Genomic DNA, 26472 nt, shown 5'->3' with positions numbered 1-26472 from the left:
GGAAGAGTCGGCCTAAGAGCTGCATGAAATGGGGAGGCTGTTCTCCAGCCTGAATTGGAAGAGTCACCACAGCGATTTGAAGGTAAGCAAGGAAAGAGGGAGCACAATAGCATGTGATGGCCTTTTGTTCACCTAGCAAGGCACCCCCTAATGAAACACATTTGAGCGAGAGCAGAAATCTGGATCCCCCGGGCCCCCGCCCACCCCCATCGTCAACATGAGAAGTAAGAAGGACAACAAATGGTAAATCACAGTAGTAAAGGAGGAAAAGGTGAGCAGAATCACTGATGTCATACAAGTCACGCAGCGGTGGTCAGAGTTGGCAAAGCACAAAAGAGAAGAAGAGTTGGAAGCAGAGATGAACAACAGAGCACATTAATGCCGCTTGAGCCCGTAAGTAAGAGAGAAAATGGAAACAAAATAAGTCACTCAAATCACAAAAACATTCACGTAACCCTCTTTAAACCATTCAAGTAGGAAATAAAAGGTAAAGCGTGACATTCAAAGAGAAGATGATCAGAATATAGGAAGAGAAGTGGTGATGAACAGGTTAAAAAGACATTTGTGGAATTAAGAATTGTACTTAGCATTACAAAGCTGACATTTTCCAGTATTGACCTATAGCTTCAATTCACCAGAGGGAGAAAAGCATCTTGAAAATCATTTCATACCTTTACACTCTGACAGTTTCACAACGAAAAAAAGAAAAAAAAAGAAATGAAAAATGAACGCACACCTCTTGTTTTATCAAAGTTAACATGGGCATGGCAAGCTGCCTGATCGTAGGCCTCTTTTTCATACCTGGTTCGTGTCACTGTTTAAATTGAGAGCTTTCGAGATGAACCAAATGCAGGTCATTATCACCCGATTATTCAAGCCCAACCAGTTAGCAGGCACTTACTTGATGGCTTTCTTCTCCCCTCGCCCACGTGCTGAGTCTGGAGTATCTGCCGTTTCCACTCCCGGCTTATTTCTCTTCCCCTTGATCCAAGCGCAAGGAAAGGGAACACAGACACAGTGGAAGAAAAAGAAAAAAGGTTAGCATACATTTGTCCTTTGAAGCAGTGTTTTTGCATGTAAAGACGCCACCCCATTATCTCTTGAACGCCAGTCCTTTACCTGATGGTCTCCTGATTATACTCATCTTCGTCAAATCAAATCTGCGGCCGAGTGCCATTTCTGGCTCTGATTATCAATGGCAGCAACCCAGAAATTTCCATGGCAATTGCCCGTTTAAAGGTAATCATCTGGGCACTGGAGAGAAATGTCTGGAAAGTCCTGCTCCATTCTGATTTTAAGCCGTTCGAGCGTGACCTGCCGTTAACGTGGAAATAACGACAATTGAAAAAGTTAGGTATGCTGGGTGCGTTCCACTAGAAAAGCTCATTAGAATCGAAAGTGTTTGGCCATCATCACAATGGCGGTAATCTCCATTGACATTTGGCTACATATGAGGCAAAAAGCGAGCAAGTCAAAAGCTGCCCGAACAAGTTGTAATGCTGTGATATGCGGTGGATAAATGGTAAATGGACTAAGATTATATAAAATAGGCTTCTTCATCTTGACTACATGCCCCCCCGGCTCACCATACTGAAGCTATATATATATATATATATATATATATATATATATATATATATATATATATATATATATATATAAAACATGTAAAATTAAAATTAAATAAAATTATATATATATATATATAATTATTATTATTATTATTTTTAAGTCTATGTAAGTGTGCGGGAGATTCTTTATCCTTGCATCACATATATTTTTTTATTAATAATGTTTTAATCTTTCGTTTTATATTTTTTAATCTGTACTGAATTCTAAAGAAACATGATTTTTTTTTTAACAAAAGGGAAAAATATAAACAGCATGCAAAAATATTAAAACCGTTTTTCTTCATAGGACAAGTGTAGAAAAATATAAAATAACACATTGAACACATTGTGGTGTTGCTTGTTTTTTTAGGACAGCAACCGCCGGCATACAATCGGCTTAATTTGTTCCACATCGCTTTGGAAATACCGCCACACAACCAACAGTGAATCACTTCTTTTGTCAAAATAGCCTCATCTTTGGAGGATGGCATCCATTTCATTGCTCTTTTCTGTGTTTGGCCATTTTTTTGATTTCTTATTACTTTCTTCTCTGTGTGTTTTCAACTTGCAAACAAATGAAGAGGAAAACGTCAACTGACTGGGTGTTGTTCTGCACGTTTTTGCCACTTTGAGAAAATACAGTTTTGCTTGTAAATTTACATACCCTATGTGAAAAAAGGCTTAACTCATTCACTCCCAGACATTTTCACTGAAGCAACCCCCTTTCGCTACTGGCTGTTTTACTGGATTTTGACTGATTTTGCAAGGCCCACAGAATATTATGTTCTAATGCTATAAAAACATGGAACACAGTAAAAGAAAGATTAGATTATCTTCTTTCATCAGGGAAAGAAAAGTATAGTTGTATCTGTTTCCGTTTTGCAGCAATTAGCATTAGAATATAGCTAAGTTTCATCATTATTCACAAATATGTTGAAAAGACTGGGGAAAAGCACTTTTTTGCAACATGGCCCTGATTGATCGCTTATACTCTGCTGCCACCTGCTGGCCGTTTTTGTAATAACTACCATTGCTTTAAGCGACCTCTTCAGGTCAGAGGCTGCATCGAAGCCTTCTGTATGCTCTAGCATAAAAAAAAAAAGAAGTAACAAAAAAAAGTATAAATACGTTTTTGGGATCATGGCAATATTTTAAACAGAACGTTTTTATACATTTTTGGGAGCAAATGAGTTAATGTCCATAAAATTCAAAATACTTTCATATTTTCAGAGGTTGTAGACATGAGCGGAGATGTCCATGTGAATTTTGGTGACAACGTTTAGCTTCTGTACATGTACAGTAAACACTGCTTTTGACCTGAAATTGATCATGATCACATCGCCCAGCCCTAATTACAGTAAATGCCTGTAGCAAATGACCAAATCCATGACTAACTTGCCATGAGCCATGTGACAAAAAGCATATTTACCTTTAAAAGGTCACATATTAGTATTCAAAACCACATCATCTTCAACAGGGAAGGTTTATGGCTGTAAATGTGTTGGTCAGATTTGTGCGTCAGTTTAAGGTCTTAACTGTTTTCTGATCGATACACACTCTGGCAACAGGAGGTGCACTGTTGAGACCTGCCCTGAGAAAGATTTGTTTGCCAAGAGCTTCATGACTGCCACTCAAGTGTACACCCGCCCATCTTCAGCCTATCTATGTGAATGCAGTCCATAAGAGCCAAGCACTCATCACTGCGCTTACATACGACTTTCTGGTGGAGACCGAAATGACTCGCATCTATCTATGATTCATTCACCGAGTACATCGGGATGCAAATAGCTCCTAAGCCTACATGGGATAGTGCACCAGGCAAACTGCTTGGCCCAGATAACTCTTGATATCATTTCAAACTACAGCCTGCATCTTGAAGACAGCAGGTTTGGACCCATTACAAAATCTGTGACCACAATCTTGTTGGCGGCACCCCATCAGTTTCTTATATGCCTTCATCGAAAACTTCTTTATTGAAAAAAATAATAATTGTTTGTTTGTTCGATTTTTCAAATTTAAGACATAAGTATAGGGTTTACTGGTGAACACAATGAACAGAGAAAGTAGCCTGAGAGAGTAGTTCCGTTTTCGTATGCAGCTTAAGGGAAGTGTTCCTTTCCTTTTGCGTGCTAGCTAGCGAGCTGTCGTTACAAATCTCGCATCAATCAAACCTATATTTATAGAGCACTTTAAAACAACCACCGCTGTTTTCTTAGGATGGAGCCCAGGGTCAGCAGATACAATGAAATCAGCAGCGGCCCCAGAATTGAACCCTGTGGAACGCCATACGTTCCGTTATACATGTGAAATCATCTTGCACATATTCATCCTACCACTTTCTTTCTTTGCTTGACATAGTAATAATAATTGTGAAGAAATCACATGACATAGGCAAAGTGGGGTGTATCATAGCGAATCATATGAATCGTGTGTGTGTCTTGACCATTGCAGAACCCCTGGGATTCGACTGAACACCAGGTTAATAAGCACTGATTTACAGGGAAGAAATATTCTCCTGAAATCTGGCGCTTTCGCAGGCTAGTCATATATCATTCAATGATGTCGTAAAAATTTCAGGACGTTGGGAAGACAAAGAAAATGAGTGAGAGTCCACTGCTCAGAGAGAGCTAAAAATAGAAATTAGATTTGTACTAAATAAATAAATAAAGGTGTCAGCCAAAGGTAGAGGGAGGGGAATAAAGGGACAAGGGGAGAGGGGATACGAGGGGAGGGACAGGTGCGAAGTGACTGAGGCAGCGAGTGGCAGGAAGTCTCAAGTGGACTGCTGGTGAAAACAAGAACAGACTCAAACATGCAGACTGAGTTTCCACACACACACACACACACACACACACACACACACATGATGCAACAGTTTCAAGGCAGTCACCTTCCTCCTAATCAACACTTGCGTGTGTGCGTGCATGTGAGACGAATAAATGCTGCAGGGATCCATCGCATATGACAAAGCTCTTACGACATGCGCAATCCAGAAAAAATCAGCTCAGCGCCCCAAATGAGGGTTAAAGCAAACCAAATGGAAGAGTGAGCAATTTCCCTCTAATCCTCCACTCAAATACCCTTGAAAATACTTAAGTCTAATTTAAACCTGATACTTTTTCTGTTACAGGACAAAGGAGTTTCACGATTAGAACGCCGCTTGGCTCGGAGCCATCAAAACAGCTCAATGCGATGTAATAATTGTGAGAACGAGTCAAATTGCCACAAACGACACCAAATGCGTTTTAATTCGGGAAAGCTGAAGTGAGGTCTGGTGAAGTAGAGGAAGACTGCCCGCAGTGATGATGAGCTGTTTTTTTTTTTTTTTTTGCTTTTTCTGAAGGCTCTAGACATGAAGGATGAAAGAAGCTAGCATTCTGTCTGCATCAGTTGGCAGTGTTCTGCCCTCCAACACCCAGCTGTGTTTGTTTGAACTAAGACAGCAAGGGTCCGCATGCTCGCTCAATATTACACTCATCACACCATAATTACAAAAGAGTGATCGTTTGTTTGTCAAAACATTATTGTATGTTAACCGGAATTAACTTTGAATCATATGATTTCCCACATTAACACAATCATGGACAGTCTGTCACTGACAACATTAGGGCATTAGATAATGGTAAATGCTGCATTATCATACTGATTCATTTTATTTAACTCATTCACTGCCATTGACGGATATAGACGTCAAAAATTCATTTGAATTATTTCTATTAGTTTGACTTTTTTCTCTCCACTTTTATAGTATGAAAACCTAGAAACAATTTTTTTATTGTACATTTAGAATGATTTATCACAAATGTTATATCTGTCCTAAATGTACAATAAAAAAATCTAGGTTTTCCAAACTCTTGTTAACAAAAGTAGAAAAAAAAGTTAAACTGACAGAAATAGTTCAAATTAATTTTTGACGTCTATAGCCGTCAATGGCAGTGAATGAGTTAAAATCTGCAATCATTGATTGGCGATCCTCCTCCCCTTTCGGTGACTTCCAATATCCAAACGGATCCAAAATTAAAATGTTGCTGATACAATTGATTCAATAGAGCTCCGAATGTGGTCAGGTCCAATCTCGCAGTCATGTCACGGATCAAACAGCACAGCGCTCACAGAAGCAGACAGAGGCCTTCTGAATGCCAAATAGCCACTGCTGCTGAAACAGATGTAAGCAACACCCGCACTGATGTGTTCAAATCCCACCTAACACCAAGAACGTGAGGCCCCACTGCACGGAACCAGCAGCTCCACAACATGAATTTAACAGTCACTAGATCTGCATGATCACTTTGAATTGCGGCAGTGATAAGGAGCTTTGGAGTCATGAAACAGTCAAAACTAAAATATTGTACAAGCAAATTCTCAAATCTAATGAGAATAAATTTCTGCTAGGATTACAGTTGAACATTTTAATTACTGCTACAGTGCAAGCTCAGTCCATGAATGACTAGTTGACGAACAAATTCAGTTTACAACAAACAAGCTTACCGAAAAAGTGTGACCTCGGTTCACGACGCGTGTAATTGGAGGCTTCTGTGTATTTTTTTACTGTTAAGTCAGCCTATTGTCTGAATCCAAAGAAAGTGTAAAACTTGAGCAGTAGCAATTGTGTTATTTGGAAGACTAAACTGTTGGGAAAAACGTGAGAATTTTCTTCATGCTTGTGATCTCACTGTGTCGTTTGGTTTGGTAAAATCTACCATCTGTAATATGGTAATACTATTAGATCAAATTTGTATGGCGCATTCCTCAACAACTAAAAATGATTAGTAGGTGAAGAAGACAGGGGCTGCTAGTTAGCAACCAATTGCTAGCAGGCTCATAAAGAAGGCATCTGACCCAGACAGGGAGTTTTAACCTAGGTTGACCAGATGTCCCAGCTTCTGAAGCTTGTGTCCCGCGTCTCGTCGAATTTGGCCAGCCCAAAAGTTTTGTCCCACTTTTATGCGGGTCCCGTCAAGTCAGCAATACAATTGTTTGGGCCATGTGTATGTCAATCGCACAGTCAAAGTGATGTCAAAGTGATTTCATTCTCATTCTTATCTGCTTCTAATCACTAGCAGGCGTGTTTTTGTCATACAGGAAGTTGAACTTCTTCTTGCTTCCATATCTAAGAATAATGGGAAATGCTAATGGGTAATGCTAATAGCCTAATGCTGCGATTGCCAGTCAGATCCAAGGCAAGCGGAGGTTTTCTGGCAGCATATTTAAAATATTAGAATTTTGGGACCATCTTCCAATAGCTGCTGGGACCGAGCAAAACCATTTGGATAATGGTGGGTGCCATTGGCTTGTTTAGCGTTGTTGAAGTGTCACCCAAGATAGCTGTTAGCTTTAGCTAAAGTAACACTACCAAAAGTGACCAGATTGACTAACAATTAAAATTATTATAAATAGTTCCTGGTGAGTATTTAGTGTTTATTTGCTTTTCAGCTAAATTTTTGTGTATCGGTTTTTAATTTTGAAAATCTGGTCACCCTATTCACCGCAACAGAAGAGTTGAAAGTAAGCTGGGTTCACCTTCGGCCACTGTATGCTAGCTTACTGTTAATAGTGTTAGCGAGGTGTTCGTAAACAAATCACGTAAAACAAATTTATGAACCTGTACCGTACTGAACCGTACTTGACGTCTCTGAAAGGAAGTTGTCTTTCAGCTTCCTCATTCAGTCTGTGCCATTTCAGCAAACAAACCAAGAAAGAAGAATACGTGAGCCATAGAGGAAAAAAAGAAGACAAAGACATTGTGCTACGAAACATGGCGGCAGGCAGCCCAGGTGGCAGTGATACACTCGTATTTCGCCTACAAAGAGGGCAAAAGGGCACAAGTGTGGGAGTTTTTCATTTTCTGAACGATGACAGATGGGAAATTAATTCAAGATAGTTCATCTGTATACAGAGCGTGTGGGATAATGTAGCCACAATTGGCGGTGTGGCCAAGACGTCAAACTCTTTGGAGTCCAAATTTTAATTTCTGTTGTGGGGTCACCAACCTCTGTAAATTAGAGCTACTTCTTGGGTAAACCAGCATCCTGGGATGGATAGTGTTTAACCTTTAAGGTTGCAATAACAGGTGACGGTGTTTCTCGCCAGCAATGTGAAAAGAGCAACCTACGCATCTGGTGCTGCCTTTAAAAATGACACAGGCTTCTTCGTCATTCCCATAAATAGCAGGTAGTGTAAGGAAGTGATGGCGGGTTCACGATATTACACAACAGGAAGCAATATACATGGAGGAGTTTTTAAATAAAACCTTTTGCACTGGTTGGTAAAAAAGCTAAAACACCGAAAGCAACACTTACTCAAAATGTCTTGCCTATTAACCTATGAATCATAAGCAAAACTGGCATGGGCCTCCTCACAAGTGACACGAGAAGCTGCGGGCAAACATTTGCTCTTATGAAGGCTGACACGGCCAAACAGTAGACTCGGAATTTTGGGAAAAAGAAAGGTTTGGGATACTCGGCTGTATCGTGCAAAAGGAGAGAACATTCTTCCTGCGTGTATATATAGAGCATAACCTCTATAAAAAGGCATGCAATGCTCTCATGCAAATTACAGAGTGTTTACATTCTAATGACGAGTCCAGGGAATATAGGGCTCCTAAAGAAAAGAGATCAAGAGAGCCCAGATTGAGTTCCTGCTCAGCTTTCATCGTATGTGTCGGTGATAATGAATGTGTGAGGCATTTGCCACGAGAACTGAACATACCTACATACAACAATCTTGTTTAAAACATACTGCTATCGCGAAAAGTCAGATTATTCTTAACTACATTTTACATCTTGTATTACCACTCACAGCTGTGTGTCTTTTGTAACAATCAGTACACTTGCACAATGTAATGAGATCCAATAGACAATATTGTGGATAAATGTTAAATACAGCGAAACTCTCACACTTAACCTGCATATTTTTTTTACTAATTGGCATTTTGGTGCCAAAAAACTCCATTGAGGTGAGTTGAGGAGCTTCATTCATGATTAATGAGATCCAATAGAGAATATTGTGTATTCATATCGCTGATGTTGGGCTGGAACCTTATAAATCACAATTTGGTCAATTTAATATATTTTTAGACTATTGATCAGTCCACACGTGTAGACCCCCCACCCCCAACACACACATGTGACCTCTGGGAACATGTTGTTTTTTGGTGTTGTTTTTCTGCCATACGTACTAAAATAGTGGAAAGTGTAATTTCACATCTACTACAGTAGGTGGCAGTGACACTCAATGTCAGAGAGTGTGCAAGGAGTATTAGCACCTCTACAGATTGTACTTACAACTATTTTATAGGCAAATGATAATATTTACTGTTGCGGCGGAGGGTTGGGGTGGTGCTAAATATTTAGTTCTTCCTCTTTTGGGTATAATAAAAATTAATTGTGAAACAGTGGAATAATGGCAATTAATTTAAATCAAGAATGTGGATTCTAAAACAGTATTGGACAAGCCCAAAAAGAAGGAAAGCAAAAACTTAGTTTTAAGCAAAGGGAGAGCCTCAACTAAGGAAGCCTAAACTGTTATTTTGCTCTTAAAATGGTTATACATTAAATAATATAAAAATAAATAAAAAATGTTCCTCATGCCAAATAATCCTCTTGTTATATTAAAAAAAAAATCTGATGTGTCAAATGAAGAGAAATTTTATGCCATCTTTACAAAAGCTGATTTTTTTTTTATAAATAATAACCTTCTATTGGACGTTTAGATTCTGCATGAGTTACGTAAATGTGTCTACATGGATATTGTTGACTAAAGTGCATGTTAACAAAAGGATCTGTCTGCCACAGCAAAGTAATACATTGAAAGGGGTTTTGTGCAACATGCCAATCACATCACTTTGTAATGCAGGACAAAGCCGAAATAAAACTTTAAGGGTGATGATATCATCACATGAAATGGAGACAACACTAATGACCCCTAAAATATGTCATCAATAAATTGTCGTGCATTCCTCCCATTTATCACTGGATGTACCAGGAAGTGCTTATTGTGCCTTCACGCCAGTGAGACGCTGACACTTTCTCAACGAAAGTGGTCGGAAAAACAAGGAGCTTAATCGACATCAATGTTACCCCTCCGACCGCCACATCACACTGACGTGAGAGAAAAGTACGACATCATCACGCACGGGTCGCGGGGCCAGCAGATCACCCGTCGCCTCATCCCGCCCGTGCAGCCTCTGCTCTGTCGAGTTGCTGCTGCTGCTGCTGCTGCTGCTGCTGCTGCTACTCCAACAGCACTGTCACAAGCTGGAAATAAGATCCATTTACAACAGAGCTCCCGGAGAGGGCCGCAGGGACGTTCCGAAGAGCCGGCCGCTGCACTCGCTCACTCCGCAACAGGATATCAGGACCCATTCCCTGCTCCATTTCCTTCCAGGTTGAATAACTCGTATAACATGTTTCAGTGAAGGAAACAAGAAGGGACAGTATGCCGCTGAGATCATTACCCTCCTGCTTTATATTCGCTATAATGGTGTAATCTAGTTACAACCCCATTACGGGCGTGTCTTTAATGCAAACATTATGTAGAGAAGCTTGTTGTCTGCACAGCCTGCTGGGATGCCAAGGCCTGCCATCTGTGCGCCGATATACGTTTCACAGCAATGCAGCGGTGAACTGGTTGCTCTTGTTGGTCGTCGTAGTCGACCACGAGCTGAACACGTTTTTTGGGCATGTCGTCTTACAATCAATTTAGTGGACTTTCGACTTGCCCGTATGTTAGTGTCGCCGTTCTTTTAACGCTCTGTAGAGCATCAAAATGTCCGTCCGACAAGGCAACGCAATCTTCGCACACCTTCGTGAGTATGAAAATAAGATGGTGATGGATGATATTAGCGTTTAGCCTCGCTAGCTTCAGCAAGTCTTAAAATATTTATAAAGATGTTCAAATTCGCCATATGATCGCATTAAGATTCAAATAAATAATCATTAAAAAAAATTAAATAAAAATTAAAAAAAATTAAAAAAGAGCGCAATGATGATGACATGTCAAATTGGTAAAATTACCGAATTAACTGAGCTCTCCAGAAAAAAAAAATAATAATAATAATAATTCAGTTGAGAGGGGTAAGAAAAAAAAAACAACAGCACGAAAGCTGAGGGCGGCGCCGCGCTCTGCACTTCCCCGTTGCCGTGGTGACTCGACGAATCGGGCCTCCATTGATGTGGTCTTTTTAGTGTAGTGGCAACGCCAGGTGAAACTACTCTGCGTTGATATAACTACCTCAAATCAGCTGTCCTGGAACCGAAAACGCAGTTTCCTCTCTCAGGGTATGTCAACTCGCTGTTTAGGGTTAGTCTCGGTGTTTGTTAAACATGCTTGGTGAAATGGACCCCAGCAGTTAAAACAGTGAAACTGAGATTTTTTTTTTTAAACACAGGTCTTGTCTTTGCAACATGCTACGCTATGGAGCTAAGGTGATCGGATGATTAAAACGGGACAGTCCCGAGATTAACCTTGTGCCCGAGCCTTGTGTTGCCAGCCCCAGCGTCCCGTTTTTGTTTTGTTTTTCATCAATTGTTTTGGCTATGTTTACCAATTAAAAATTAATTTAACTGTTAACCTCATCTAGTCGCTAGCAGGCGTGTTTTCATCATACCAGAACTGCAACGACTTCCTGCTTCTGCGTCTAAGAATTATGGGAAATGTAGTTCTAACTAACCTAATGCTTCAGTGGCCAGTCAGAGCCAACGCGAGCTGAGATTTTCTGGCGGTATATTTGCAATATTACAATAAAAGACCGGCACAATGTAAACAGCACAAGCATCTTACAATAGCTGCCGGGACTGACCAAAAATGTTGGGTAATGGTGAGTACATTTACTTGTTTAGTGCTATTGAACTGTCAAGCAAGATAGCATTTAGCATTAGCTAAAAAAATATATAACACAACCAATGGCCACCAGATTGACTAAAGTTTAAATTTGTTATAAATAGTTCCTGGTGATAATTTATTTTATGTTTAACTTTTCATTTTGAAAATCTGCTCACTCTATATGGAGATGGGCCTATTTGTAGAAAAGAAATATGCTCAGAACTCCCAATAATTACAACTACCATTAGCCACGCCGTTCGATCTACTTTTCTTTTTTTTTTTTACATGAAACCAGTTCATGACAGAAAAATGTTTTAGACTGCTGAAAAATATCAATTACAACTTTGCATAATCGATTTTGACATGACTTTCATCCCTTTAGCGTCCACTACAAAATTATTTGTTTGGCAAACCCCTCGAAGGTTGTGGGGCAAGTTGAGAGTAAACTTTCACACGAAAAAAAGTGACGGAAAAGGCAGTTTTGGCATGCAGCTCAGACCGACTGAAAAGGGGTTGCCACCCTTTTAATCAATCACATTTCATAGCACATAATCACAATGATGTGCCCTTAACAGAGGTCAGCGCGCTCAATCTTTGTTGTCGTCTAACCGAGGCTGTGTCAGCACACTTGGCTAATATTGTAGCTGCTTCTGGGAATGAATTACAGTCCTGAAGCTGCTGCGGTTTTTGGAAAGTGACGCAACGGGGGCCCCCGCATTTCAGCTTCTGTAATCGGTTTTCATTAATTACCGTCTAAGAGGCCGTAAATTTCACTTATATGAGCATGTGCATCATTATTTCGGATTAGGGAGTCCCGTAAATGTTTGCACACATTGCTATTTCTTAAACAAATTACCCTTTCAAGATCTAAATTCACAGCACACAGTGACATTTAAGCATCTCTGATTATTAAAACATTTTGGTGGTGCTACTAATGTGACTGGAAGCTACAGTTTGTGCGCGCGTGTGTAGGCGTGTGGGCGTGCGTGTGCGTGGGGGCGTACACTCACCAGCTTGCGTTGACACCAACCGCAGACGCCACAAAGAGCCACGAGCCAAACTGCACACACTGTCACTGCTAGGGAGACCAGGAACACACTGAGAGACACCGAGCCTGTGTGAACAAACACGCACACACATAGGCAGAAAGAGTCAAGAAGGGCATTTTTTTGCATTCATTAGATGACATGTACTGTAAAGCATGTATCAGTTCTATGAAAAGTGCTTTATAAAAAATAAAAAATAAACATTTATTACTATAATGCTGTGGCCAGTGAGTGAAGTACATACAACAAAGGGAAAACTCTGTCTGATATCACATTCATATCAATTTGTTTGCTTCAAATTGTTTTTTTGTTTGTTGTTGTTTTCTTTCTGTCTTCTGTTTTTTTTTCTGTTTTTTTCTTATAAAGAGCTCAGTATTGTTCATTCGGAAATGTCATCATCCTTGCTCTTTATTTTTTTATTATTATTTTTATTTTTTTATTTTTATTTATTTATTTATTTATTTTTTGCTTCAAATTGTTTTTACTTAGTAAATAAAGAGGCAATGTTTTTTTGTGTGTGATTTTTTAAACCATTTTAACATTGTTTACTGTCATACAAGTGAAAAACTCCATCCGTCCATTTATTTTCTGACATAAAACAAAAAAAATAGTGTCAACTTCAGTGAGTAATAACATATTACAAAGACAATTCAACCCTAATTTTCAAAAGTAAAAAAGAAAAAGAAAGTAGCATTGACATGCCTACAGTAAAGTTCGTTTTTTTTACATTCATGTAAGTATTTTCTTCATTGCGTGTCAACAACCATTTCCAGGGAGTTTGATTTTACGCCACAGTAGCCCATCTCGCAAGACGGTGGCGCCGAGCTAAGTTTCGCCTGCTCCCGGCAGATTTAATTGAAAAGCAGGAGCGCACTGCTGCCATTTGAACATTCTGTCATAAGCAGTCTGGAAATACAATCTCATGCGCGGGGGGGGCATTTCAATACCTTTCCAATAGGAGCTGAAAGCAGGCATCACTCAAGAGGCGCACACATCACTGTCATGTGTCACGGCTTGTTAACTGACAGGCTGCAAGCAAAGGGGGAGGGGCCAGGGAGGCTGACAATACAACACAGCTCATGATTAATGGCTATCAGCGGAGGTGCAGCGGGAGAGTTATAGGGGGGGCTGGGGGTGGGGGGTGGGGGGTGGGGGGTGGTCTGGGGGTGGGGGGGGGGTCATACTTCTGCTCGTATGTGTCTCTCTGCACGAGAGCACTCACAGATGCACCTGAGTCACGCTGCTTTTCAAAATGAGCAGATCCGCCCCAGTGAGCTATTTAACCAGCTCAGTGGCCTTTACTTGTGAGGACAAGGAACTAAAGCCTCATTGAGCTTTGATATTTGCACAGCATGGGGGAGATGCTAATGTATTCAAATGCGGGAGTCCCTTCCAACATTTCTTAAACCCAAATGTACGGCGATAAGCAGGTGTCAGGATGCATTTCCACGCCGCTGAGTGACAAGCGCCCGCACTTTGCCTTCAATAAGTAGATTTGTTTCCTCCCCAGTCGCCGTCTCCTCGTCTTTCCCTCTCTTGTCACGGCTGGCCTTTTTCATCCCGTCATATTTTTTGTCTTCCCCACCTCCAAGTGTCCTCTGGGAAGGGTACGAGCGCGGCAAGGAGGAGAAGCGTTTCATATGGAGAGCCGGGATGGGCTCGACATCGGGTTGCGCAGCCTTCCGGCTGCAGCTTTGAGGTCAACGGGACACCTGAGGCCGATTGAAGTTGGAATGAGCACACAAACACACGCGCAAATACGCACACACGCGAGGAAGCAGCTCGGAGACGGCAAACACCAAACGACAGCTTGATGATGACTCCGCTTTTTGCACTGCACATTCCTTCAAAATCAAGTCGCAAAGCAAATGGCAGCAAAATGAAGAGGGAGAAAGATCGGCGGTCATAAATGGGGAAAAGGGGGCTCCTTTGATGTGAGTGAACAAATGGGGAAAAAATGGGATATAACTAGTTAAAAATCCTTCCATCCATTTTCTATTGTTCTTACTCAGTAGGGTCATGGTTGAACTGAAGCTTATCGCAATTGATTTTGGCCAAGCTATAAACTCTTTTTTTGTTTTTTTTAATACGTTTTTTAATACTTTGACCTGTACTCCCCAATTTGTTTTATATGTTTTTGATGTGTTTTTTTATGCTAGAGCATACAGAAGGCTTTGATGCAGCTTCTGACCTTAAGAGGTCGCTTAAAGCAATGGTAGGTATTACAAAAAAACGGCCAGCAGGTGGCGGCAGAGTATAAGATATCAACCAGGACCATTTTGCAACAAGCTCTTTTTCCCAGTTTTGAACAGCTTTGTGAATAATGATGAAACTTACCTATATTCTAATACTAATTGCTGCAAAACTGAAACAGATACAATGTACTTATTTTCCTGATGAAAGAAGAGACTCTAATCTTTCTTTTGGTAGGTTCCATGTTTTGATAGCAATAGAACAGAATATTCTGTGTACCTTGCAAAATCTGTAAAATCCAGTAAAACAGCCGGGAGCGAAAGGGGTTGCTTCAGTGGAAATGGCTGGGAGTGAATTAGTAAAATATTGTTAATATAATAATGATAACAATTAATCAATAAATTGATTTATACAATGATTCATAGGGATTGTCCCACGTTGTCATATTTATGAATGAAATACATTCACCACACGCTGATCTGTCTGTCAATCGACCAAAATCGCGTTACTCCACCTATGCTACCATTTAGACCTGCTTTTACCGGGTCTAAAATCAAGTTTGCTTTACAAAATTGCCATATGGGTCGGTGGACTTGGCAGCTCAGTGCGCCGGAACGCCCATGAAGGCATAGCGCATTTACCAAATTCACAAACATGCTAAGCTAGCTTTGCACAGTTCGAAAATTGCGATGCGCCCGTTTTTAGGCTAAGCGCAGCTGCGTCTATATAAAAAATAGAGCCCTTTTTTATTGAAACAAGTATATTATCTACAGACAGTTGAAGTTTCTGGAGAAACAATAGCTATAAGTCGGGTACATTTAACACGGCTCATTATTTTTTGACACCCCTTGTATACACACACTTATACATAATGCAAATTTTAAAAGCGCTACAAAGTAGAAGCATGCAGTTATATTTATTTATGCAGGGCAATGGATTAGTAAACCACTTCTTGCTTTAAAGTGAAAGCATATGCATATGATTAAAAAAAAAATGCAAGTCAAATTAGGGATTACTTTCTTATAATAATCCTTCATTTTACAATATCCATCCCACGCGTATTGCGCCAAATTACGAGCCATTTTGCAAAGAATTTGTGTGCTGCAGCCAATTTATGGACTGCATCCTTAACGTCTCAATCATCCCACCCAGCATGGTTTTATGTCCTGACATCCGCCTGGCCTCCTCTTGATTAATCTTGTTCTGATCGTAAAGATGTGGATTTAAACCTCGCGAGCATGTTGCCCCTCTCACCCGCTAATATTTATCTGCACTCAAAGAGGCTCTTAATGGCAAAAGCGACATTGTTGTCCTCCTCAGCAGAAGAAGGTCGAAGAGGGTTCATGCTTACCGTCTGCTGTACGTCTCCATTCAAAGTGGGTCGCTAACAGTGAGTCCATTAGACGCGCAACATCATCATTGGGGAGCAAAGGGTCTTAAATAAGTAGAGCAAGCGCAAAGTGGATCAGCGATGGAGGTTTTGTTGGGCAATTTGTGAGCAAGGTCAAACAAGGGTGATGTGGAGGTGCCATGTTTTATGACGTGTGTCAGGTGGATGGAATAAAATGCGGTATCCAATCTGGATTACCACTCATAGACGCTGGAATCCTGCCGCCTGGATGAAAAAAATAAAAAAAAGTGACTTAATTTTTGCAGCGCGTGCAGCTGAGTAAAGAGCAGGAAATACTCCCTGAGAAGATATGCAAATCCTCAGCACTGGAGCACCAACATTGCCTACATCGTCTTCGATTGTTTGTTTGTTCGGCAGCAGGATTACGTAAATACTACCAAGCTCATTTTCATAAAACTTGGACCAGTGGAGAATCAGCTTTGGGGAAGAAATATCATTCTCATTGTCGGATCCTTATTGGGTTCGTTTATAAGAGCACCTTTATTTGCCTGATGCCAGAGCTTTTGCACTTTTGTTGCTAGATTTAGCAACTTTTTAGGCTATGCCAAAAACTGCCTTTCAAAAAAAATCACCTAGCAACAGCGTTAGCTACTTTTACAAATGTGTTCAGGAACTGATTCAGATGCTAAAATGCATGCATTTTCCACCTAAACAACACAAATTAATTTCTCTGTCAAAATTGATATTTGTTTTCAGCAGTTAAGTGATCATTTGCAGTCAGCCCTGGACAAAATAACATCTCCACTATTCTAAACTCGAAGTGGGGAGGAAGGAGGGCATGTATGGATTTGCTCACTGAGTAAATGTGACAAGAGAGTAGAAGAAGCCATTGAGCCATTTGATCAGAAGATTTATAAGTCACAGCCCTGCTGGTTCTGACAGGCACTTGTTTCCTTTAGATTTCAATGGTCATTTATTTTATGCGCACATAAAAGAGAAACCAAATGGCCAGAGGTACACAGTATGTGAAGGTGAGTTATGCACGGTGACGTTACTCATTTGTAACTTTTAAAAGTTCACTGAAGGGGAAAATAAAGTCATGCAAGAGGCTTCATGTGGACATTGAAAGGGTCGCGGAGGCGGGACTTATATAAAAAATATAGAACTTACGTAACACACCGGCGTTTTTAAGAGTGGAAGGTCTGCGAGTGTAACAAGCGCCCGTGCTACTGTACCTGTAGGTGATGTGGCCCACATGCGGGGAGCTAAGCCATGCAGAAAGGGACCACTTCTCAGGAGTAAGAGGAACTGCTAATTGGACAGGCGGACCTCGAGCCGTGTCCAGTCAGCACAGCTGCCACAATGCATCACGCAAAATATTGTTATGCTGTGACTGAGGTGGAAAGGGCAATGTTTCATAGCCACTTTGGTCCATATGCCTAAGGGTAAACGTACACCACTGAGATAGTATAAAGATGTGATTTTGTTTTTTCTTTAGTGTTCTTGAAAAGTTTTACATGCAAACGATATTGTCACTCACACGAACCGAAAAAACTGAAAAGCCTGTAATATGGGAAGTCCATTTGTATCATCTCCTTGTCCTACTACAATGAGAGGAGACCAAAAAATGTGACTTGAAATTTTACCTTTAAAGGGGACAATGTGTATTATTTATTGCCATCTAGTGGTGAACTAACAGAATGCAACGATTTTGATGCACACTACGATGTCTCAGAGAGACCACACTTCACAAGGCTACCACCAATTACTACCAATTATTATTTGGCTTGGAGCAAGTGAGCAAGCGGGGGCTGCAAGCAAGTGTAAAGTCTCTGGCTCACCCATGACGCTAATGTGGACAAGCAGATGAATAGATGTTGAATAAAGTTAGAACGAGCCCCAAGTTGTTGTTTTCCTGATATTTCCACAGTACAACACAATGCAAAGGCTTCCTTTACACTGCAAAACAAATGATGTATTGTATTGCTTTTGCCTGTGACTAGCATACAAACCAGGTGTATTGTTATAATAGTCACAGACATTTCATCATATTTTGAAATCAAAATAATCGTCATAAATCCAAATAACACCAATTCAAAGTCTAATGCTTTTTCAATGGAAAGGGCATTTCACTGAGTTGGCCGCCATTTTGACTTGATATCCGCAAACAGAGCGAAAAGAGCGGGGATGGAAACTACAGCACAACGAATGGGAAAAAGTTGATCTGACACAGCGTGGCAAACAACAAGAGTTAGCCGGTTAGCGAGACAGCTAGCTAGCTAGCTAGAAAGGATGCATCTGGTCCCAGCCAGCAAGGATTTATGCCACCAACAGGCACAAAACCGACCCGTCAATATTTACATGAAAGTTTTCAATTTAACAAACCGTCACGATGTGTCCAATGTTCAAATGTTGTGTTTTCAGGCTCCTAACAATCTGTAAACTAACAGACAAAATGACCCCCATTTCAATTAACCTTAAACTATTACTTCCCTCCCACATCAACTTCTCACTGGTTTTTTTTTTTTGTGAACATTTAAGACTTTCGGTAGTCCTCAGGTGTCACGTCTACTGTGGCAGAATATTCACGCAGTCACAAAATGGTATTTACAGAGGATTTCAGACTCCGTCTGTCTGCCTTTGTGGTTTAATTAAATGCCGCATTTAGGAGCTTTTGTCTGACAGTTATCACGCAGCGCGATACGAGAGCAAACCATTTAAATGCATTCAAGCTAAACAATTCTCCAGGTGCATAAAATAGATTTGAAGCTGTGAAATGCAGACAAAATGAATAATAGCTGCTTCCGCGTGAATAATGTCATTGTGACTTCAAGAACTGGGAGGACATTTCACACTGTGAGCACGGAGGCTTCGCGCGATGGGCACGCCAGGAGGATTTGGGGATGTTTTGTACTCATATGAGCATAAGAGCATTCACAGAGTGACATGACGGATGATTGACTGCTGTCGACTGAATGCCCTTCACGGACATTCATGCTACAAATGTGTGATGACAAATTTCACACCCAGTGAGATGTCGTTTTTTTATAATCCTTTAAAATCATAGTTATCTGTTTAGCTGCACAACTATTATGTTGCATCTAAGATGTATACTTTCCGAATACATGAAACCCAAACAAACGATAAATGCCTCTCACTCCTAAATTGAAATTGCTTGAGAAAAAAAGTCATCACTGCAAGTGTTTAGATTTTATAGACATTGTGGAGAGTGATTCTTTATTTTTAGTGCTCAAACATATTTGACAATGGCATGTCGTACATTTATGGAGGACAGAAATTGAAATGAAACCCCAAACACATTTCTCTGGTGTTTGTGTTTCATTAACGAGTGAATGTTGAGCAACAAATTTCCATCAGTATTTTCTCCACCATTTCACACTCACAATGATGACTGGAGGGCTGTGTTTTCCTTTGTCATTATGCAGCAAAATGGTAATTAGGAGAACAAATAGGCACCTTGACAAGTTCTGAGTGGGGCTGGTCTTGGCCATTTATCAATCGTTAAAACAAAAAACCAGTGGAGTTGTGGATGTTTTTCCCGTATTGGCGCATGCAGGGCGTAAGAAAAAAAAGTTAACCTGTTCCATACTTGTAGTATATTGGAATGAGGTGGTAAAGCACATGGTAAACCAGTAGGTGGCGTTATGACCCCTACAGGTAGTATTAGCCACGGGTCTGCAACCTGTGGCTCTAGAGCCACATGTGGCTCTTTAGTCCCACTCCTGTGGCTGGTTATCTAAAAAATAAAAAATAAAATGTGGATATTAATATTTGTTTTTTTTACATTAGTCCTTTCTTTTGTAAGTTGTCAGAAAAAGAGAAACAAAAGGTAGATAAAAAAGTTTTTAAAATGGCCTACACGTGTCCAAAATGTGACCATAACATGTTTAAATAGGAAGAGGAAGAAAATGTCCATGATACTGCAAAAAATGTCAGAAAATTGATTACAAAAAGGCAGAAGAGGAAAAAGTAACCATAAAATGTCCAAAAACAAAAGAAAAAAGGCAGAAAATTACCATACAATGTCTTTGGAATGGTAAAATTTTTTTTATTTATTTTAAGTCCGAAAATTTTAAAATAAAATAAAAAATGTTTTAAAGGCATAAAAGAAAACATTCAAAACGTAACTATGAAATGTCCAAAAACAAAATAAATCCCCAAAATAACCATAAAATGACCACAAAATTGCCAAAAATGGCAGAAGAAATGTCAACAAATAGCCATAAAATGTCCAAAAAAGGAAGTAGAGAGGCAGAAAATGACTATAATAGCTCCACAAAATTGCCAAAAATGTCAGAAATTTGACAGAAAGGCAGAAAAGTCTAAAAAAAATTATGAACATGAAGCTAGTATGAAAAATTACAAACAAACAAACAAAAATCAAAAAATGGAAGATGAAAGGTAGAAGAAAATGACATTGATATTTTTCTGTTATTGTGGAGCACTAATTAGATCTTGGGCACTCAGTATATTAGACTAATACACTATTTCCTTCATCACAATCTTCAATTGTCTCGAGGCTCCTGACACATTTTTTACTATTTATTTGGACTACAATGGTTATTTTGCCAGGAAATGTTGCTGACCGCTGTACTAGACTAATAAATCAAGGATAAGGGGAGTCAAACATACAGACTGTGATGTTATTTTTGAAAGTCATGCTTGAATATAAACTTGACAGAACAAGAAAAGCTACATTAGCACTCATTAGAACGTAGACCTCCACCAAGGCCCAAAAGTCTTAAACCCGTTCTACTCATTTGGTCATGGTCATGCAGATTAGATTGGGCAGCGCTAGCTCTACCTGTAGGGACTTGGGCTTCAGAACCGAAGGGTAAGGTCAAATTAAAACAATTTGGCCTGAAGCAAGAATAATATAACAAAACAAATATGTTAAAATATGCATGGCGGAAGATCATTTTGGACATTTGTAAAGGCTTACAAAGAGACAAGCCAACGTAAACTCTTTCAAAAAAAATTGTTGCTGTGCTCCTTCAGAATGGTCCAAGCTCATCTGAATGCAGACTTTTGTTACTGTAGCTGCATCGGGTAGAGGAATATTGTCAGGTGGAGAACACCTGTGGTTAAGAGCCGCTGCCCCCTGTAGGCTACATCAAGCGTGGCCCCCCCTTTCTGTCCTTGTGTACTCCCCGTGGCTCAGATGTAGCAGCCGCACAGGCTGCGAGAAGAAGAGGGACGCCACCCACGTTCTGTCTGCTCTCGAACGAGGGAAGAGCTCCGTCGCGGCTCCAGCGACGGAGCTTGGCTGGAGTTGGATCGGGAAGGCGTCATGTGACATGTCACCTATCGTTGGTGCCATCTTCTTATTAGCACCTCTGACACCGAATGAGAAAGCAACCGCGGAGATGTGGACACATGGGAGAATTCATGTGTCGCATGTGTTGAATGCAAAATGAAGAGAAAGGCCGGTAGAAGTGAGTGATGAATAAACCTTCTGTCACAAATTAATTTCATATATACATAAAACACTGAGCAAAAGGTGTGGGGGTTTTTTTTGGGAGTGATTTTTAAGAACCACGTCACCTTGTGACTGAATGGGAAATAACACCCCACATCTATTTCCTTCCATGGCATCTCTCATAAGGTCTTTATAAAGTATGCATGGTCTTGATCTATCACATCATCTATCAATGCCTCAGCCTCGGAAAGACGAAATTAACAAGTCGGCTTGAAATAGATGGCTTTCATATGAAGACCGCAACGTATTATATAAACAACGCCAAACGGGGTGATTTGTTTTCCCGTTGGTACGTGCCCTTGCCTTCATGAAACTTGCATTAATGAAAGATTACAGTCGTATATCCTGCACCACTTCTTGTAATCCATCAAGACTTTAGATTAGATTCGGGATGATGATCATTGATTAAGCTTCTCACCGCTGCTGGATTCAAATCCCTTGCCATCAAAAACTTTCCTTTCCATTTTCAGTGTCAAAGTGGGACCTTTTTACGGAAAACTGATCGAACTGAAGGAGCTTTCGTGGTCCCTCAGCTTTGGTATGTTACGGCGGTTTCACACGGTTACAAACAAGCCATTAGTCAACAGCCCCTCTCGCGCCCTTGACTTTATTGACTCCAGTCCGTGAGGTGGCTCTTAGTACTCGGGAGGTAGACGAGTGTCCATCACATTGATGAGTCTTGTGAGCCCACGACTAACATCAAATTACAGGTGTAGCCTTTAATTTGTAGCGAAAATAAATAAAACCAATAATTGTCGTAGATGCTTTACAATTCTTTCCTGGTTGGTTTTGTTCCCCGTTTGCTCAGCTTTATAGTATGTTCGGCACAAAAACACCTTTCGCCCTCAATGCAGTAATTCTTCAAACTTTATATTTCCAGGGAGCACCGACGCAGCTGGAATTGATACTGTGCCTCAAAGCAGAAATTTCTTTCTCGCCCTTTTCCGTGTACCGGAGTGCACACTATGTGCTTACTCCAAATAACGCCTAAGGTTTGGCAAGGTACATAATTTTCAGTGCACGCTTACAAAAAATGGGAGTCGTGCTCAACATTTACATTACGGTTTGTGGTCTGAATTTAACCAGAGAAGCATTTGCTGCAGGGTTCACTTCCTTGGAGAGAATTTTCAACGAAGGCTCGTTGCCCTTTTCTCATGGAGGAGACCATTGGGAAGAAAAGTCTAACCCTGGTTCTCATACTGCATATTCATCAATGTATTTCAAAACAAACCCCGCAAATCACTTCTCAAGGTCTTAAAAGTGGGCAGCATGCAAAGTTTTGTCAAACTTCGCCACCACAGGTGGGAACCCTTGCCCCTTCAGCCATTATTTTACTTATTGGTGTATTACAATTAAAACTATTAGACTCGCACCCAAAATTTCTATTCGCCATTCTTGTTAACGTCAGTGAATGACGGCTGAATTTTTTTTCCACGTGTGCCATTACACAAAGGCAGAAAGCAGCATGCTCTCACTGCCAAGGTAGGCGGCTTCCTATAAGTCCGTGCCTCAGGGGAGGAAGGGTGGAGCATGCACAAGATTGTCTTAAGGTGCTTTCATACCAGCAGCCTTTAGTCTGTTTTAATTGAGCTCTCGTTACTTTTCCCCTTCGGTGCGATTCATTTGCTCAAGTGTGAACACAATAAGTGAACTCTAGTGCGAATACATTCAAACAGGTTGTCTGTTCTTGCTCTTTCTTTCTTTCTTTCTTTCTTTCCCTCTCTCCTTCCCTCCCTCCCTCCTGTCCTTCCTTACTTTTGTCCTTTCCTTCTTTCCCTCCCTCTCTACTTCCCTCCCTTCCTCTTGTCCTTCCTTCTGTCATTTCTTTCTTTCCCTCCCTCTCTCCTTTCCACCCTCCCTCCCTTCCTTCCTTTCCCTCCCTCTCTACTTCCCTCCATCCTTCCTTCCTTTCTTTCTGTGCCCTCCCTCTCTCCTTCCCTCCCTTCCTTCCTTCCTTTCTTCTGTCTTTTCTTTCTTTCTTTCCCCTCCATTTCTCCTCCCCTCCCCCCTGCCTCCCTTCCTTCTGTCCTTTCTTTCTTTTCCCTCCCTCTCTCTCTCCTTACCTCCCTCCCTCCCTTCCTTCCTTCCTTCCTTCTGTCCTTCCTTCATCCCTTCCTTTCTTCCTTGCGACGTGAATAAGGAGGCGCTATGTTTTAGTGATGTTTTGATGTAAAAGCTTTTTTATTTTTTTATCTATTTATTTAATTGCTCTTGCCGAGCTATGTGTTAGGAAAAGAATGTAAATAAGAGCGGCAAATAAATGTATTTTTTCAAAATCAAATCAAAAATCTTCCTTTCTTCCTTCCTTCCTTTCTTTCTTTCCCCTCCCTCCCTCCCTCCCTTCCTCCTTTCCTGTCCTTGACCAGGGTAAAACACAGAGCAAAACTGTTTTCTATCCAAGTATATCCACAGTGCATTGGTGAAATTTCTACACTCTGTTCCTCTAGTTTATTTCTTGCATATGCCTCCTGCTTGTAGTTGATCGGGCCACTTTAGGAAGCCACTGCACGCGCAGGTAAACATGCTCTAATCCATTCGCTGCACTTTTGCTCTTGTATTTGTAGTTTTGAGACAGCTAAAAGAATGTATTAAATGCAGCTATCACTATCACCTCGCCTGCGCTCGCTCCTCATGCAAACATTCAAAGGTTTGCGTTCATTTAGTAAAGCATATTTGTCACACTTTACCCCTTTTATTCAAAGTCACCCACACGGAAGCCCTCCCTCTATCATCTGTGTTGAGTTGTGCAGTTCTCTTGTACGATCACACACACACACTAATAAACATGTTTTTTAACGCTTGAGGTAGCGTAAACACAGTGACATGAGAGGGTGCCATGTGTGCTCGGGGTATGTTAGGACCTCAAAAAAGTGGAGAGACAACAGATCGAGCGGAAAAAGTGGGAGCGGTGGAAGCGGGACTTAACTATAATGCTATTGAGGAGCAATTATATGCATACAGGCCTAGAGCCCCTGTGTGCCCACATCATCAGCTCACTGCTGGGGACATAAACCAAGACAAAGCGGTCTCCGATGCTCCAGATGCATTATGTGGGTGGCATTATAAAATCGAATCCAAGTCTATTGTATTTGCGTAAGCATACAGGCAGCTGAATGCCTTAACGGTATGTCTGTTTGTGTATGTGTGTGCTTTTGCAGTGGGCTTTTGCCTCTATGTCCAATTTTCATCTCTCCTCTTCACACTCTGGTATCCTCTCTCCTTCAAAAGTGGCAAAACAATTATTGAGTGTGTAATTAAAGTATTGGCAGGACAAGTGCAACTGTAATTGAATGACAGCTAAATGGCAGTGAGGCAGCCTCGTCCCGCACTTTTCGTTGTTGTTTTTTTTTTTTAAATCTCATCATACTTAGCTAGTTTCAAGCAAATTCACTAACACAACATTCACACATGCATTGGATGCTCATCATGAATGAGTAACAATACCTGGAGCAGTTCACCTGCGCATTCTTCATTCAGTTAAATTCTGCTTCTTTTATGACCTGTCTACACCAGCCATTAACTTTTTTACTGCCACACGTTGTAAAAAAAAAAAGAAAGAAAAAGAAAACAACTGTGCCAGCCGATTTCAAGCATTTCAACTCATCTGTCAAGGCAAACAGAATATTGTGTACTTTGACGACACGAACATGTTGCATACCAAATCAAAGATCGCGTTCCATTCTTTCATTCAAAAAACAAAATTGTTTCTACCTTATTCCGTTCTTAAGTTATCACTATTTGAGAACAGGTCTTTTTTAGTGACATTGAGCGAAAATTGAAAATATAAAGAGAAAATTAGCTTTTTGTGAAAAGATACATTTTCTGCACAACAGTGACTTTAACGCCAATATTTTTTGTTTAGTGACGCTTTGCGAATCAGATTTAATGTGACAAAGGCTTTGATCATTCAAGTTATCCTTGAAAACGTTCTATTTTCTAAGATCCGCCATGTTTCACTACAATTACATACACCAGCAGAACATTGAAAAGAGATACGATGCTGCCATCTGCTGGCCATTGTTAGTGGGTATTTTGTGATTTTTACACCCATTCACAAAAGGAGCGCTGCACAAGACGTTGCACTGCCCATTCAGGGGGAAAAAACGTAGTAAACGTCAATTAACGTTTTTGGTGGCATTCATTTGGATTTTAGTAAACGTCAATAAATGTTTTTTTGTCGGTAAAAGAGTTAAAAACGAGATCATCTTTGAGCTAAATGTTGAACGATAGACTTGGCTACAACCCAACCGAAATCGTCTCCCTTCAGACTCCATTGCAAGTCATTAAAACTCTGACTTCATGCCACCTGATCCCATGCATTAACTTCTTTTTCTAGACACCTCCTCTTGTATACGTTGTATGGATAGCAATATTATGATAATGCGATCTTAAAACTGCCACAAAATCGTTTTTGTCATGTCACGATATTAAAAGCAGCACATTTGTTAAAAAAGTCGTGTTGGTTTCCATTTGAGCAGTTCTAGCACCCAGTTGTGGCTATTTTTTTTAGTGCAGTTTAATTTTCATAAAGGATGTTTTGGTCCTCATTCACTCCCAACCATTTTCACTGAAGCAATCCCCTTCACTCCCGGCTGTTTTACTGGATTTTGACTGATTTTGCAAGGCCCACAGAATATTGTGTTTTTTTGCTATAAAAATATGGAACCTACCAAAAGAAAGATTAGAGTCTCTTCTTTCATCAGGTAAAAGTATATTTCTATCTGTTTCCGTTTTGCACCAATTAGCATTAGAATATAGCTAAGTTTCATCATTGTTCACAAATCTATATAGAATTGTAAGTAATTGAGGGTTTTTTTCCAACATGGCCCTGGTTGATCTCTTTTGCTCTGCTGCCACCTGCTGGCCGTTACTGACTAATAACACTGTAGTTGCAGTTGAGAGGCTGCATCAAAGCCTTCTGTATGCTCTAGCAAAAAAAATCCATAAACA

The 26472-nt window shown here is 40.4% G+C and overlaps 1 protein-coding gene across 1 annotated transcript in view; it reads right to left on the bottom strand.

The window, feature by feature from the left end:
• syt7a (synaptotagmin VIIa) overlaps positions 1-26472 on the bottom strand; it is a 111389-nt gene that overhangs the window by 52373 nt on the left and 32544 nt on the right. The window contains exons 4-5 of the mRNA XM_086073749.1: positions 12443-12546; positions 902-981 (exon numbers count right to left, since the gene is read on the bottom strand). Of these exons, the coding sequence (XP_085929875.1) occupies positions 902-981; positions 12443-12546 (184 nt within the window). The remainder of the gene's footprint in view (positions 1-901; positions 982-12442; positions 12547-26472) is intronic.

This window comes from Leptonotus elevatus, chromosome 4 (assembly GCF_054856555.1).
Source record: "Leptonotus elevatus isolate MCC_2025b chromosome 4, RoL_Lele_1.0, whole genome shotgun sequence".
Classification (NCBI taxonomy): domain Eukaryota; kingdom Metazoa; phylum Chordata; class Actinopteri; order Syngnathiformes; family Syngnathidae; genus Leptonotus; species Leptonotus elevatus.
The sequence above is the reverse complement of the archived record's forward strand: the minus strand, read 5'-3'. Positions and strand labels throughout refer to the sequence as shown.